The sequence below is a fragment of the Zingiber officinale genome, chromosome 1A (genome assembly GCF_018446385.1).
Source record: "Zingiber officinale cultivar Zhangliang chromosome 1A, Zo_v1.1, whole genome shotgun sequence".
NCBI classification, from domain to species: domain Eukaryota; kingdom Viridiplantae; phylum Streptophyta; class Magnoliopsida; order Zingiberales; family Zingiberaceae; genus Zingiber; species Zingiber officinale.
Window position 1 is genome coordinate 170843075 of NC_055987.1, and position 14287 is coordinate 170857361.

Genomic DNA, 14287 nt, shown 5'->3' on the forward strand with positions numbered 1-14287 from the left:
GAGGGTTGATTTGGGAAAATCAAATAGGTAAGGGGTCCATGTCAGAAAATTAAAACTGGAGGACGTTGTTGGCATTTTGCCAATTCGTTTCCTTCAAAGCAAAGGAATACGAGCAGAAGCGAAGAATGGTTGGCGATCAGTTGGAGGTCTCAGCAGAAGCTCAAGGAAAAAACAAAAATCACATTTCCATGTGTCTCACTGCCTTCTGTTGCCGACCCGAGAGAAGCTCCTCGCCTTCCAACCTCAAATCTTCACCAAATCCGATCGTGAGTAAAATATCCCTGCTTTAATTCATTAATTCACTTTTTTTTATCATGATTTTCCTCATAGGAGATTACAGAGGCGTCGGCCAATCCGCAACCTGGCGGTAGCAGCTTTCACGCAAACGGCTCCCAGGTGTTTATTGTTCGATATTCCCCTTTATGTTTCATATCGCTTCAGACATTTTTTGTTTCTAAATTCTGACACCTCATATAGGAATTAGAAGATTCCCTCCCTTCTGGTTCTGAACAGGTAATATCCAGCTTCCGTTTTCCTTTTTTTTCCAGTTCTTTTATTCTTATGTTGTTTAGATGGGATTTTATGGTGATTGGGATTTTACGGCTTGAACAATCAATGGTTAGAAAACATGAAATTGTTCTGATATTAGCCTCCTATTTCCCTGGTTAAAGTATGATCAGCACTCATTTATATAAGGAACTTGAATATTTAGATTTGTTACTTTAGATTATACTTTACAAATTCATGAAATAGAAACATTTCAATTTACTTTTACTGCAATTCATCTCTAGTATCATCACAATACTACTTCTACCCTGCTTTTTTCCTTCTTTTTTTTTTTAATCCAAGATGCATTTATCTGAAATTCTTATATGGATCACTCCTCCTATAGAATAACATCTGCAAGTTTTTCTAGCAGAAAGTCAGAATGAGTCCTGGCCAATCATCAAACATTGTTTCAAACCATGACTTCTCAAATGGGCTTGAGTCCTGGCATTCCAATTGTTGTCAGTCTTATGTTGCATCAGAAAATTCTAATTTTGTGAATGGAGTGAAACCTCTATCCGGGAGTAATTATGCTGTTGTCATGCAAAGGAGCGAGAATTGGCAAGGTCTGGAGCAAGATATCACTGATAAAGTCATTGCTGGAGTAAAGTATATTGTAACAGTGTTTGTTTCTGTTCATGGAGATTTCCATGGAGCAAGTGGAGTTCAAGCAACATTGAGAATAGAGAACTTAGATTCTTCAGTTAGCTATGTTTTTATTGAGAGGTAGTCCATTTTATACAGTACTAAGGAACTAGTTAATTTTCTGCCTATATATATTTTTTCTCCTGAGAATTATGTAGATTCATATTAGGATGTTTCAGGATCTTGGTCTCTCAAGATTGCTGGAGGAAGTTAGAAGGTTCCTTCTTACTAACAAGCAACCCAAGGCGAGTAGTTTTCTACTTGGAAGGGCCTAATCCTGGTATTGACTTGCTCATAGATTCTGTAGCTATTGCTTGTGAGGTACATCTCTTTCTATGCAAAAACTGCAAATCTAAGTCTTTTTCAGTTTGTGTATTCACTTATAGTTCTCATTTCTCCAAATGGCCTTTTTCTTTGATTCAACATTCATTTGCTTCATCCAATAGGTACATTTTTTTTCAGGTTCGGTGTAGCTTGGGAACTTGATAATATGTTGCTTAGCTATGATTACTTCCATGTTGTTGGCATATCATTTTAATGTTGTTTTAATTCTTCCTCTTTACTCCACTATCTTGAATAAAAGAGACTAAATTTATCCAATCCATGAATATTGGAAATTTTCTACGATGCACTCATTGGGGTGTCAAACATGATTAAGAATGTAGCTAAATAGGCTAATTGAGAGTTGACTAGGTGCCACTATGATTTATGATCCGACTCTTTTTAGGAAGTATATTTTCAGTACTGTGTCGTCTTTTCTGCATTTTGTTGAACATGCAATCATCAATTGTTCGTCATAAAAAATAATCATATGGAAGGTGGTTTGAAATTGTCCTTATCTCAATAAGCGATAGCAATAAGCTTTAGTGTCTACTCCATTTGTGTAGATTAAGCTTAACAAAATAATTGTATGTCTATCCTTAACTAGTAAATAGATCAATTTTGCTTATCGTGAAAGAAAGATTTAGGAAACAATTTCCAAGCAACTTTCTAATCCATGGAATACCATTACTCCTAGGTTTCTAACCCTACAATACCCATTAAACTAATGTACATTAGCATTTCTGTATATATAACTTCTATATGTCCTGGATTTTGGTTTCATCTGTAATAGTCAATCAGAGTTAATTTTTCGATTATATATGAAAGTTTCTCTTGCTTCAACCTAGGCTGACGCCAAGCCATTCCACTGGGACATGTGGTGGTTGACCAAATCACGTCTAATGACATCATTATTGAATGACTATTGGCCCCCACGAGACGTAAATCCTTGCATCCTGTATAAAACCAAAGTAGCTGAGGTGGTAATTGGATGAAGGTTTGCCACTTCAGATCGAGGGGTCAAACCTCAGGGCTGGTGGGACATAAATCCCTACATCCTGTATAACCACCCCCGTGGCGGAGGCCCAGGGGAGAATGCTTCGCCTTTTTTTTTTTTGGCAATTGTTGAATGACTATTGCCCTTCTTGTTGGACTTAAGGATGTTAGCTATAGGTGACTATGACAAAAGTGTAGTATCATTCCAACAAATGGAGAGGCAAGATGTTGATACTAAATTGATGTAATACAAGAATACTTTGATACCAAATTGATATATTATAAGAACACTCTGATTCTAATTTGGTACAAGATAAACTTGACTCTGATTTCAAATTGATAAAGCACAATAACACCCAGATATCAAATTGACACAACATGATGACTCTTTAATACCAAATTGATGCAACACTAAATTGAACCCTTAAATCATGCAAAAAATTGAGACAAAATTGATGAAAGAGATAAACTATCTCATAAGGACATAAAGAACCTCACACATAGGAAAAAACCTTACATAATGGAAGAAAAAATTTATTAACTAAAAACTGAGTAATACATAGGGACATGCTAGGTTTATTGAATCAATACCAATTAATTTTGAATAAAAATATCATTAATTGGGAAACACAATAATCCCAATAAGCCTCTCTAAATTAAAAGATATTTTTATTGACCTAAAAGATACCATGATTTTCGACTCCTAAAATTACAATGCTTGTTTTCCAAAGTCTTGGAAAATAAACTCTTAAATCTTAAAACTTCTCACAAACTATTTCCTAATCTATTGTATTAGGCCATCTAATACATTGTGCTTTAGTGATGAATGATCTAAGTTTATTAATGGAAGTTTCAAAATGTTGCTAACTTTGAATTTTTAAGTTCAACCTCCCCACTATTTGTGCACAATAAAGCTAGCGTCGAGGGAACCTAACTTTCCCACTAGCTTAAACTGCAATTTCTAGTATAATTGCTCTAAAGAAGTGTTGCTACATTTAGTCATACAAACTATAAACTTGCCACCAAATCAAATTAAATGAAATCTTGCTAATAGAGGTGTTGCAGCACCATTGTTGGAGATGAGGTCACTAGGAATTTCAATATCTTAATAACTGGAAGAATATTGAACAATAGAGAAAATCAAGCATTCTTTTTATAGAGAATGAGGCGATCACCCTATCTACTAAACCCATGCAGATCCTTGGTGCTTTGAGAAATGCCCAGTGTAAGAATTGCCTTCTTAACATACCTTTACCTTCCACAACACTAGAAAGGTTCTGTAGCACCACTACTGTTACACCACTACAGACTTACCACCAAATCAATTCTAATCTTTTAGTAAGGTGGAACTTCTCAAGTACCACTAACATTTAATGTGTGGAAATTCTTGTGAAATAGATGCATTAAATGCTTTCGAGAGAATCACTTTGTCAATGCTTGTCATATTGAATGACATTGTTGGCATTATTGGAGACAAGGTCGCTAGGGATTTCAATACCCTAGTAGATTGAACAATAGAGGAAGCCAAGCACTCCTTTTATGGAGAATGAGGGGACCACCCTATTCACCAGACCCATGAAGATCCTTGGTATCTTGAGAAGTGTTCGCTTTAATAATTGCCTCCTTAACATACTTTCGCCTTCCGCAATACCATTCTTATTATGTCTGGCAAGTTGATGATTGCATGCCACCTATGGTATCCTAAACATTGATAGAGTTGAAGAGAGAGACTTATGATGAGACCCCCAATGCTCTTTACATAGTCACCCTTTGCTCCTAGATGTCAACAATACTTAATGAGCAGCTTTTCACCATAGTGAAGCTAGTTGTTGTGGAACCAGTCACTACCGCTGTATTCATGGCCCCCTCCCTAACAAATTTTAAGTGTACCTTGTATATTTTAGCAATTACTGCACAACCAACAAAGATATCTAGTTCTTGCTCTATTTTAAACCCTTCCTATTCTTCTAATCTACCCTCTCTCCCTTGTACTATAATACAAATAACATTCCCATGTCTCCCACCAGCCCCACACTGCTAACAATATTAAGAAGACTTGCTCCAAACCATGGTTTAAAATTTCGTGTCATACTGGGTGGCACAGGCGGAATTTATCATCCTGTATTGAAACTGTATTGGTACGATACCAAAATTATATCGTTTAGGTCATAAACCAAAACTTTAATATGGTTTGAAATTTTAAACTATGCTCCAAACTATTACTAGGTCTAAGGATTATTGTAGATCACCGTTGTCTATTCTAGAGCAACTTGAAGGTCATGACCTTGCTTCTTATTCATTAATATTTGCCTCAGATTGAGCCCATGATGTATTCCCAATTACATCTCTCCTCTAGGCTCACTAAAAGCATTGATTATGGATGGAGCAGAACCCCAGCTTCACCACTCAAGTGTTGTGACATAGTACTTGCTTAGAGAAAGATTCCAATTTTCCTCTATCTAGTGTAGATGAGAGATTCTACCAAAATCTTAGAAGGAATTTCCAAGCGATAGGCACTATACCCATTGAAGCACTAGTGCCATAAAAGAGAGATTTGATCAAGATACTACTTCTGTCCTATTGTTTTCATTAATCAAGATGCATTTCTCTGAAATATTTATATGGATTGTTCATATAGAATGACATCTGCGAGTTCTTTTATAGCAGAAAGTTGGAATGACTAGTTCACCGAACATTGTATCCAACCATGACTTCTTAAATGGTCTTGAGTCATGGCATCCCAATTGTTGCCAAGCTTATGTCACATCAGGAAATTCTAATTTTTTGAATGGAGTGAAACCTCTATCTGGGGATAATTATGCTGTTGTGATGCGGAGAAGTGAGAATTGGCAAGGTCTAGAGCAAGATATCACTGATAAGGTTGCTGCTGGTTTAAAGTATAATGTAACAGTGTTTGTTGCTGTTCATGGAGATCTCCATGGAACAACAGGAGTTCAAGCAACATTGAAATTAGAGAATGATTCTTCTCTTAGCTATGTGTTTATTGAGAGGTATTCCATTTTATACAGGTTAAAGGAACTAGGTTTTTATTAGTATATATCCTTTTTCTCCTAACAATTATGAGATCCATTGGGCTGTTTCAGGATCGTGGTCTCTCAAGATTGCTGGAAGAAATTGGAAGGTTCTTTTTCACTAACAAGCAAGCCAAGACGAGTAGTTTTCTATTTGGAAGGGCCTGATCCTGGTATTGACATTCTCATAGATTCTGTGGCTATTGTTTGTGAGGTAATTTTTTTTTTCTTTTCTACTTGGAAAACTGAAATATAATTATCATTTCGGTTGTTTCACTTTTAGTTTCTTTACCAAATTTGTCTTTGATCAAATATAAACTAAGTCAAAGAGTATTGAAAGAGTAAAATATATCAAAATTCATCTTAGGGAACTTTGATATTTGAAGCACTTAGGACACTCTGATAAATTAAAGCACGCAGAGTGTCATCACAACATAGTGCCAAAATTGTACCCTTCCAGCTAGCCACCAAAACTTTGCTTTGGAATGATACTTTAACCTCAGTTGAAATGTAGTTGAGATGCTTAATAAATTGAGTTATTGCTCTAAAATTCTAATTCAAATGATTTTTTTATTATTTTCTATAGACTTAAATTTTAATGAAAGCAAGGCAACAAAATAAAGTTCATCTGAAATTGAATACTTCTAAGCTTGCTGGTGCCAGCATGGCACCACCCCTAAATTGTGGAATGGAGATCAGTACTCTACTACAGAATGAGATTTAAACTTTGATCCCATTGCTCAAATTAAATTCAAATGGAATCAAATAAATTTTGTAAGAATAATTAAATGTTAATTAATTAGAGACATAAATTGGACAAGTCAATTATACTCTAGTATATATTCAAATGGTTGCCTATTGCTTACCATCTGCTTCATTTGTTATGCCATGGTTTCTTTGTTTTTTGATTCAAAAATGTCTTTCCTTGATTAGTTCTCCATATAATGACAGGAAGTCATTACATATCGGGTTTCAAGTAATGATGAAGATATTTCAAATAATGATGAACATATAGTACATAATCCACAGTTTGAAGATGGATTAAATAATTGGTCAGGAAGAGGATGCAAGATTACCTTATGCAGTTCTCTTTGCAATGGAAAAATACTTCCTGTCAAAGGGAAGTTTTTTGTTGCAGCTACTGAGAGAAGCCATAAATGGAATGGGATTGAGCAAGAGATAACTGGAAGATTTGTCAGAAAGCGCACATATGAAGTTACAGCTCTAGTTCAGATATTCGGGCATACTAATAATGCTGATGTTCAATTGACTCTATGGGTTCAGTCTCCAAATGGTCGGGAACAGTACGTTGGCATTGCTAAGTAAGATTTCTCTCACCTTTGTATTTTGTTATTCCTTGGCACATTCACACTACGATAAATTTGAATGATTTACTTTTGAAGAAAAAGCACAAGTGATTACATTTTTCCTAAGAATAAACATTGCTTGAAAAGAACTCAGGCATCAGACAAGGAGTGGGTACAATTGCAGGGGAAATTTCTTTTGAATGGTGTTGCTTCAAGAGCCATTCTATTTATAGAAGGGCCAAATCCAGGTATTGATATACTCGTCGATAGTATAGTTGTGAGGCGACCAATAAAAGCTGGAAGTTCAGTTCCACCTATTACTGAGGTTGGTATAACTCGACCACTGAGTCCATCTAACTTGTTTTTTTTACTGTCTGTTAATTTTCTATTTCTTGAAAATGCTTGGTTAATTAATAAGGACCTTCGGTCTTTGCCAGCATCATAACAATTTTGTTATTCTTTTCACTCTCAGTTCTGTCATGTTCTTTTGCTCAAATCCCTGCTATGAGTACTAGTTTCATTTGGTGTTTGTTATCCTGAAATGACGTACAAGCATGACTGAGTGGGAGGTTATAGACAAGATGTTGATTTATTTTTGAGGATACATGCTGTCTTGCAGGTTGATTCAGAGGATGCTAATGTAATCAGAAACGTCAGTCTCACTGATGGTCTTAACCAATGGAATCCTCTAGGCTCATGCAAGCTGAGCATTTGTACTCATCCACAGAGCTTCTCGCCAGTGGAGTATTCTCTCAGTTTTTATCAGCCACAAAACAAGAGATATATCCTGACAACAAATCGCACAGAAACATGGATGGGCCCTTCCCAGATAATAACAAACAGGATTAAGTTACATATTACTTACCAAGTTGTTGCTTGGGTTCGTCTAGGTTCAGGAGCAAGTGGTCCTCAGAATGTGAATATAGCACTTAATATAGACAATCAGTGGGTTAATGGGGGACAAGTGGAGGCAAATAATGATAGATGGTACAAGATTAGAGGATCATTCAGGGTTGAGAAAAAACCATCCAAAGTAGTAGTTCATGCTCAAGGACCCCCATCAGGTGTTGACTTGATGATGTCAGAAGCACAGATACTTCCTGTTAATAGGAAGACAAGATATAAAATTCTTAAGGAAAAAGCTGACAAGGTACTTATACCAATTTCTAGCATGCTACAATTTACAATTTTATTTTGTATACCTTTTAATTCCATATTCTAATTCTAGTATTGTATTGGAAAGACATTTTTTGTTTATAGTTCTTCATACATTGATGTGCAGATAAGGAAGCAGGATATTGTCCTTAAATTTATAGGATTTCATGAAGATCTTTCTGGTGCATCTCTAAAGATTCATCAAATTGAGAACAGCTTTCCTATTGGGGCTTGTATTAGTAGATCGAACATTGAGAATGAGGAATTTGTTGATTTCTTTTTGAAGAACTTTAATTGGGCTGTATTTGGGAATGAATTGAAATGGTACCATACAGAGCCACAGAGAGGACATTTCAATTATAAAGATGCAGATGAGTTGTTGGATTTCTGTCAAAAACATGGAAAACAGACAAGGGGCCACTGTGTTTTTTGGGAGGTAGAGGATGCTGTCCAGCCATGGCTAAGATCATTGAGCAATATTGAGCTGATGAAAGCTGTCCAGAACCGCCTTAAAGGGTTACTAACCAGGTATAGAGGGATGTTTAAGCATTATGATGTTAACAATGAGATGCTCCATGGATCATTCTTCCAAGATAGACTTGGAAAAGATATCAGAGCATACATGTTTCGTGAAGCCCATCATCTTGATCCATCTGCTGTGCTCTATGTTAATGATTACAATGTGGAAGATGGATGTGATCCAAAGTCGACACCTGAAAGGTTGATTGATCAAATACTTGATTTACAGAAATCTGGTGCACCTGTAGGGGGGATTGGTATACAATGTCACATTAGTCACCCAGTTGGAGAAATCATATGTGATGCACTGGACAAGTTGGCTGTATTAGGTCTCCCGATATGGTTGACTGAATTAGATGTCTCTGCAGTAAATGAACATGTTCGAGCAGATGACTTGGAGGTTGTTCTTCGAGAAGCCTTTGCACATCCTGCTATTGAAGGAGTCATGCTTTGGAGTTTCTGGGAACTGTTCACTTGCAGGGATCATTCTCATTTAGTTAATGCAGAAGGAGACATAAATGAAGCTGGTAAACGGTTCCTTGCTCTGAAGAATGAGTGGTTATCTAATGCCGATGGCAAGATTGATGCTTCAGGTGAATTCAAGTTTAGAGGATATCATGGTACATACTCTGTTGAAATAAGCACCAAGTTTAAGAGCATATCCAGATCATTTAAAGTTGAAAAGGGAGATTCTCCTCTTGTAGTGATAATCAATTCATAGTTGCATGGTCATTTAAGGTATGAGTGATGAATTTTTCCCAGTTTTTTTTTTTTGAGAAAGATTTGATGCTTTTGGGTGTGTTTGTTGGTACATTATTGAGCAACTTAAGTGATTTTTCTTTTGGTAAAAGATGAAAGGGAGATTCTTGAGACTAAAACCTCAGAATTTGATTTCTTAATTTTGAAATAATTAAATTCTATTTGCTATTGTCTTATTTTCAAGAGAATATTGGTGCCCAAGGAGCATTTGATGTCAGATATTCTCCATCAATTTTAAATAGAGGAATATTAGGAGAGTTTTTGTACACAATGAGGAAAGACTTATTTAGACTTCTATTTGCTTTTGTTATCATACCATATAAATTGTTTTTTTTTCGTGATGTATCTTTAAGGCTAAGTCAGATTATATTGATCTTTGTTTTTTTTTCAGTGGGTGTTTGTGTTTATCATTGTGGTTCGAATGGAGTTGCTGTGTGTAGTTTTTCATTTTATGGTGGTGATTTTGCTGTGTGTATTAATTTGACCCTTTAGATGGTAACTTGAGGTGGTAGATTCAAGCATCTTCTTTTTTTCAAGTAATTTCTATAATGATGGCAAAAGGCGAATACGCTCGTCCTCAGCGCCCCTGTCAACCCATCCTAGGACGAACACGGAGGAGCTAAATCACGAGCGGTTATTAGCATTTGGAATACTAACTAGTACATAAGGGAGATATTTATCTCGATTTTGTCGAGATTCGAATCTCAGACCTCATGATAGTAACACCTCATGTGCTAGACACTAAATCGTCCTGACTGGAGTAATTTCAATCAATGACCATTTGATAGTGACATTGTCAAAAGGATATTAAATTGTGTCTAAGTATGGTGACTAGTACATAAGGGAGATATTTATCTCGATTTTGTCGAGATTCGAATCTCAGACCTCATGATAGTAACACCTCATGTGCTAGACACTAAATCGTCATGACTGGAGTAATTTCAATCAATGACCATTTGATAGTGACATTGTCAAATGGATATTAAATTGTGTCTAAGCATGGTTAAAACTTCAAAAAACATGGGTAGATTCTCTCCCTATTTAGTCTTATTTTTCAGTGAGAATTAAGAATGTTAAATTATTGACAAGAGGATTGCCATGGTAATCTTCTTTACAAAGACAATATTAAAATGACAAGAGATTGGTTGGGTAAGACTCATCCATAGCATCAATTACCATGGTTCTCTATTAAAGAATGCATTTGCTCATAAAAGTGTAATATCACCAATTATTTCCATCTTAGAAGTAGGTTGTATAAGCCACACTTTGCAGATGATAGAGATCAATTAGGATTCGAGTAGTTTTCAAAGTCTAAGTTCGCGTCCTGTAAAAATATGTAAAAAGTAAATCTCCGGACAAAAAATAGATGAAAACAATTTAAAGGTAATGAATATATGCCAAGTATGCTCATGCAATGGAACAAATACATGTAATAATATAAACACATACATTCACGATCGGAACTAATGAGATGCATGCATAATGGAATTGAGAGGCATGATTGCATGAAGGAATTAATCAATTACTTATTAACTAATTCAAATTTATTAGGGTAAAATATAAAAGGGTGCTCTTTATTTTTATTATCGTCAAAGGAATTTCCCATGTTGAAAAGTATTAAAATGGTGTTGTTACCTTAAGCTTTCTTCCCTAATTATTGTTTTTACTGTTAGGACCTATAAATGGCTGGGGTGGGGCGAACAAACTTTTAGTGCGCTGTTTTAATTTCATTCTCGTCTACAATGTTAGTTATGCGGTGGATGCAACAAAAAATAATAATTTAACACAAGAATGAAAAACAACAAATATAGAAAAGATTTTACATGGTTATGCAATACTCTCAAGGACACTACTCCACGGTCTTGATCCGTAAGCTAGATCATCCCTCGAAGTCACCTCAGATTGTTCTTTGTATTGCTCAACAACAAAAGGTGGTGAAACCCTCTTGCAAATTCCTCTTACAATGATAGATAATTGAAGTACAAAGAAGAGAAGAAATGAGAGATTACAAGAATTGAGCATGCGAGAGGAAAGATAACAAATATATGAATATGCCTTTAAATCATCTTTTATTTGCATTGAGTTCAATTACTGTTTTACAAAACTGGTCAACATTAGTTGATTGCACAAAGGCCACCAGTCGACTGCTTCGGTTGTTGATGATGATTACTGTCAAATTAGACCAACAACTCTTTATTGTTTGCATCTGTGTTGCAAATTGCTTATCAATACTAGTCGATTGCTTTAATAGTAATTGGAAAAGATCAAGTCGTTTACAAGCACTGTCAGATAAACAACTTTACTTCCATCTTTTCCTTTGAGTAATTCACTATTTCAATCGACCGCTCCTCGATCAGCCAACTACTTTGGTAAGTCAAAATACTATGAATTGAATACCTTATGAATTGTGGTATTAGGTTTGAGGTTTTACTAGTTGACTAATAATAACTCATCAATTGAGTTCTTTACTCGAATTCAGAATGTTCTAAACAAAATATCTCATGTTCTGGTTAAGCCTAGACTAATCGATTGATATTTATACACTTGTCTACTGGTCATCTGAATTGACTTCTTAGTCCATGTCTATCTTTTCCTTTCCTTCTAAGTTACAAACTTACTTAGGACTTACCTTTACTTGTTAAGAAGGTTTTCATACCTTCGAGACACCTTGTGCCTCCAAGTTTTCATCTTGCTAAGAAACTTTTTCATGCTTCTTGGACTTCATCTTGCCAAAAATACTTCTTCATGCTTCCTAGATTTCATCTTGGACTTCACCTAAGAAACTCCGCCCATGATGACCGGTCATGGCCGGTCCAAGCCCAGATAAAAGAGGAGAGTTGCGTTAGGTTGCCAGCCAGCGTCAAACTATGGTAAATATTCAATAAATGAATCCATTAAACTATTGTGTTAATACTAGATTGCTCCCCGAAATGAACGCGTTGCAGGGTCCGACTGTAACGTCTCAGCAAGGACCGCTACATCTCCAGAACTCGGGTGTAGTGATAAATATGCAAGAGTTCGTGTTATAGGGTCCGACTGTAACGTCTCAACAAGAATCGCTACATCTCCATGAGAACTTGGGTGTAGTATTAAATAGGCAAGAGTTCTCACACCATAGGTTAGATAAGAACAAATATGATAGGAAAACTAATAATCTAAGATTTGGAATATGGAACATAGGAACTCTCACTAGTAAATCAATGGAGGTAGTTGATATGATGATTAGGAGAAAAATTAGTATTTTGTGTGTACAAGAGACAAAATGGACAGGTGAGAAGGTAAAGATGATAGAGAACTCGGGTTTTAAGTTATGGTACACTGGAAAGAGTAAAACAAGAAATGGAGTGAGTATTATTGTAGATAGTTTGTTAAAGGATGAAGTTGTAGAGGTAGTTAGAAAAGGGGATAGAATTATATCCCTTAAGATAATAGTGGTGAAAGAAACTATGAACATAATTAGCGTATATGCACCACAAGTAGGATTTGATGAAGCTACCAAATCAAGATTTTGGGAGGACTTAGATGAAATATTATAAAATATTCCACCAAATGAAATGATTTTAATAGGAGGTGATTTAAATGGACATATTGGAGTGAAAAATGAGGAATATGAGAGAGTACATGAGAGTTATGAGTTTGGAACGAGGAATGAGGAAGGGAAAACTATATTAGATTTTGTGATAGCATATGACCTTATATTAGCTAATACGTTTTTTAAGAAAAGAGAAGAACACTTAGTCACATTCAAAAGTGAGAATAATAAATCGCAAATTGACTTTCTTATAGTTAGGAAGAAGGATAGAAAGATTTATAAAGATTGCAAAGTTATCCCTGGAAAAATCTTAATTATCCAACATAGGGTAGTAGTGTTGGATATACGTACTAAACATAGTATCAATAGAAAGAAAATATTTACAATTCCTAGAATTAAGTGGTGGAAGTTAAAGGATGGGAAGCAATATATATTTAAAGAGGATGTAGAAGTACAAGCATTAGGTGAAATATACGACGACTCTAATACAACATGTGATAAGATGGTATCAAAGTTGAAAATAATAGCTAAGAGTGTACTCTGTGAGTCAAAAGGACATGCACCACTAAGTAAAGAATCTTGGTGGTGGAATGAGAAAGTACAAGAGAAAGTGAAGGAAAAACAAATAACTTATAAAGAATTATATATTTGTAAGAACGAGGAAAACTTTAAAAAATATACAATAGGCAAGAAAGAAGCTAAGAACGTAGTGAGTGAAGCAAAAAATGAAACTTTTGAACGGTTATATCAAAAATTGGATACAAAAGAAGGGGAAAGAGACATTTTTAGAATAACTAAAGTGAGAGAAAGAAAAATAAGAGATCTTAGCCAAATAAAATGTATTAAAGATGAATGTAATAGGTGTTGGAGGATCGGTGGCCGGCTTGAAGGGGGGTTGGATAGACGGCACCCCCAAATCCTTGCTTTCTACACTATTGTTAGTATGCGCAGCGGAAATCTAATACTAACTATAAATAATAATACAAAGAAAGCTTAAGACAAGAATAAGAAATGGCAAACCAAGCTAACACGTTCGTTTACGTGGTTCGGAGATAACTTGCTCCTACTCCACGGCTGTCCGTAAGGTGGACGATCCCTCAATCCGTCGGTGGATTAATCCCCGGAAACTCCGGCTAGCACAATCCTCCTTGTCGGTGGAGAAACCTCACCACAACTCGATCAAGAGCACTTGGATTGCTAGGGCACTAGTTGACTACTAATTAGAGGTTACCCACCACTAATTTCGTCGCCTTGGTCGGCCATCCCAAGCTCCTTCTTATAGAGCTTGGGGAAATCAGCCTTGCTGATTTGCCCGTTACCTGTCGACTGGTGCCAGCCCAACGACTCCGGCTATCTATCAGTCGACTGGTCTCATGACCAGTCGACTGATCCCAGCCATTTCGGGCACAGAATGCTTCTGTGCTCACCACCAGTCGACTGGTACAACCCTAAACTTAGGGTTTCCCATCCCGAGT

At 36.0% G+C, this 14287-nt stretch overlaps 1 protein-coding gene across 5 annotated transcripts; it reads left to right on the forward strand.

Moving 5' to 3' along the window:
- Nucleotides 1-93: 93 nt before the first annotated feature.
- LOC122038406 (endo-1,4-beta-xylanase 1-like) lies at nt 94-9379 on the forward strand. 5 transcript variants are annotated; one of them, XM_042598143.1, is made up of 11 exons: nt 94-266; nt 331-396; nt 478-513; nt 920-1272; nt 1371-1512; nt 5173-5519; nt 5613-5754; nt 6492-6862; nt 6995-7172; nt 7467-7997; nt 8130-9379. In XM_042598143.1, exons 1-11 carry the CDS (start codon nt 126-128, stop codon nt 9240-9242), a joined length of 3420 nt encoding a protein of 1139 aa, XP_042454077.1. In that variant the 5' UTR covers nt 94-125; the 3' UTR covers nt 9243-9379. The 5 variants fall into 5 exon arrangements, with proteins under 5 accessions (XP_042454077.1, XP_042454078.1, XP_042454079.1 ...); XM_042598144.1 differs by having other exon boundaries at nt 5176-5519; XM_042598145.1 differs by having other exon boundaries at nt 334-396.
- Nucleotides 9380-14287: the final 4908 nt, after the last annotated feature.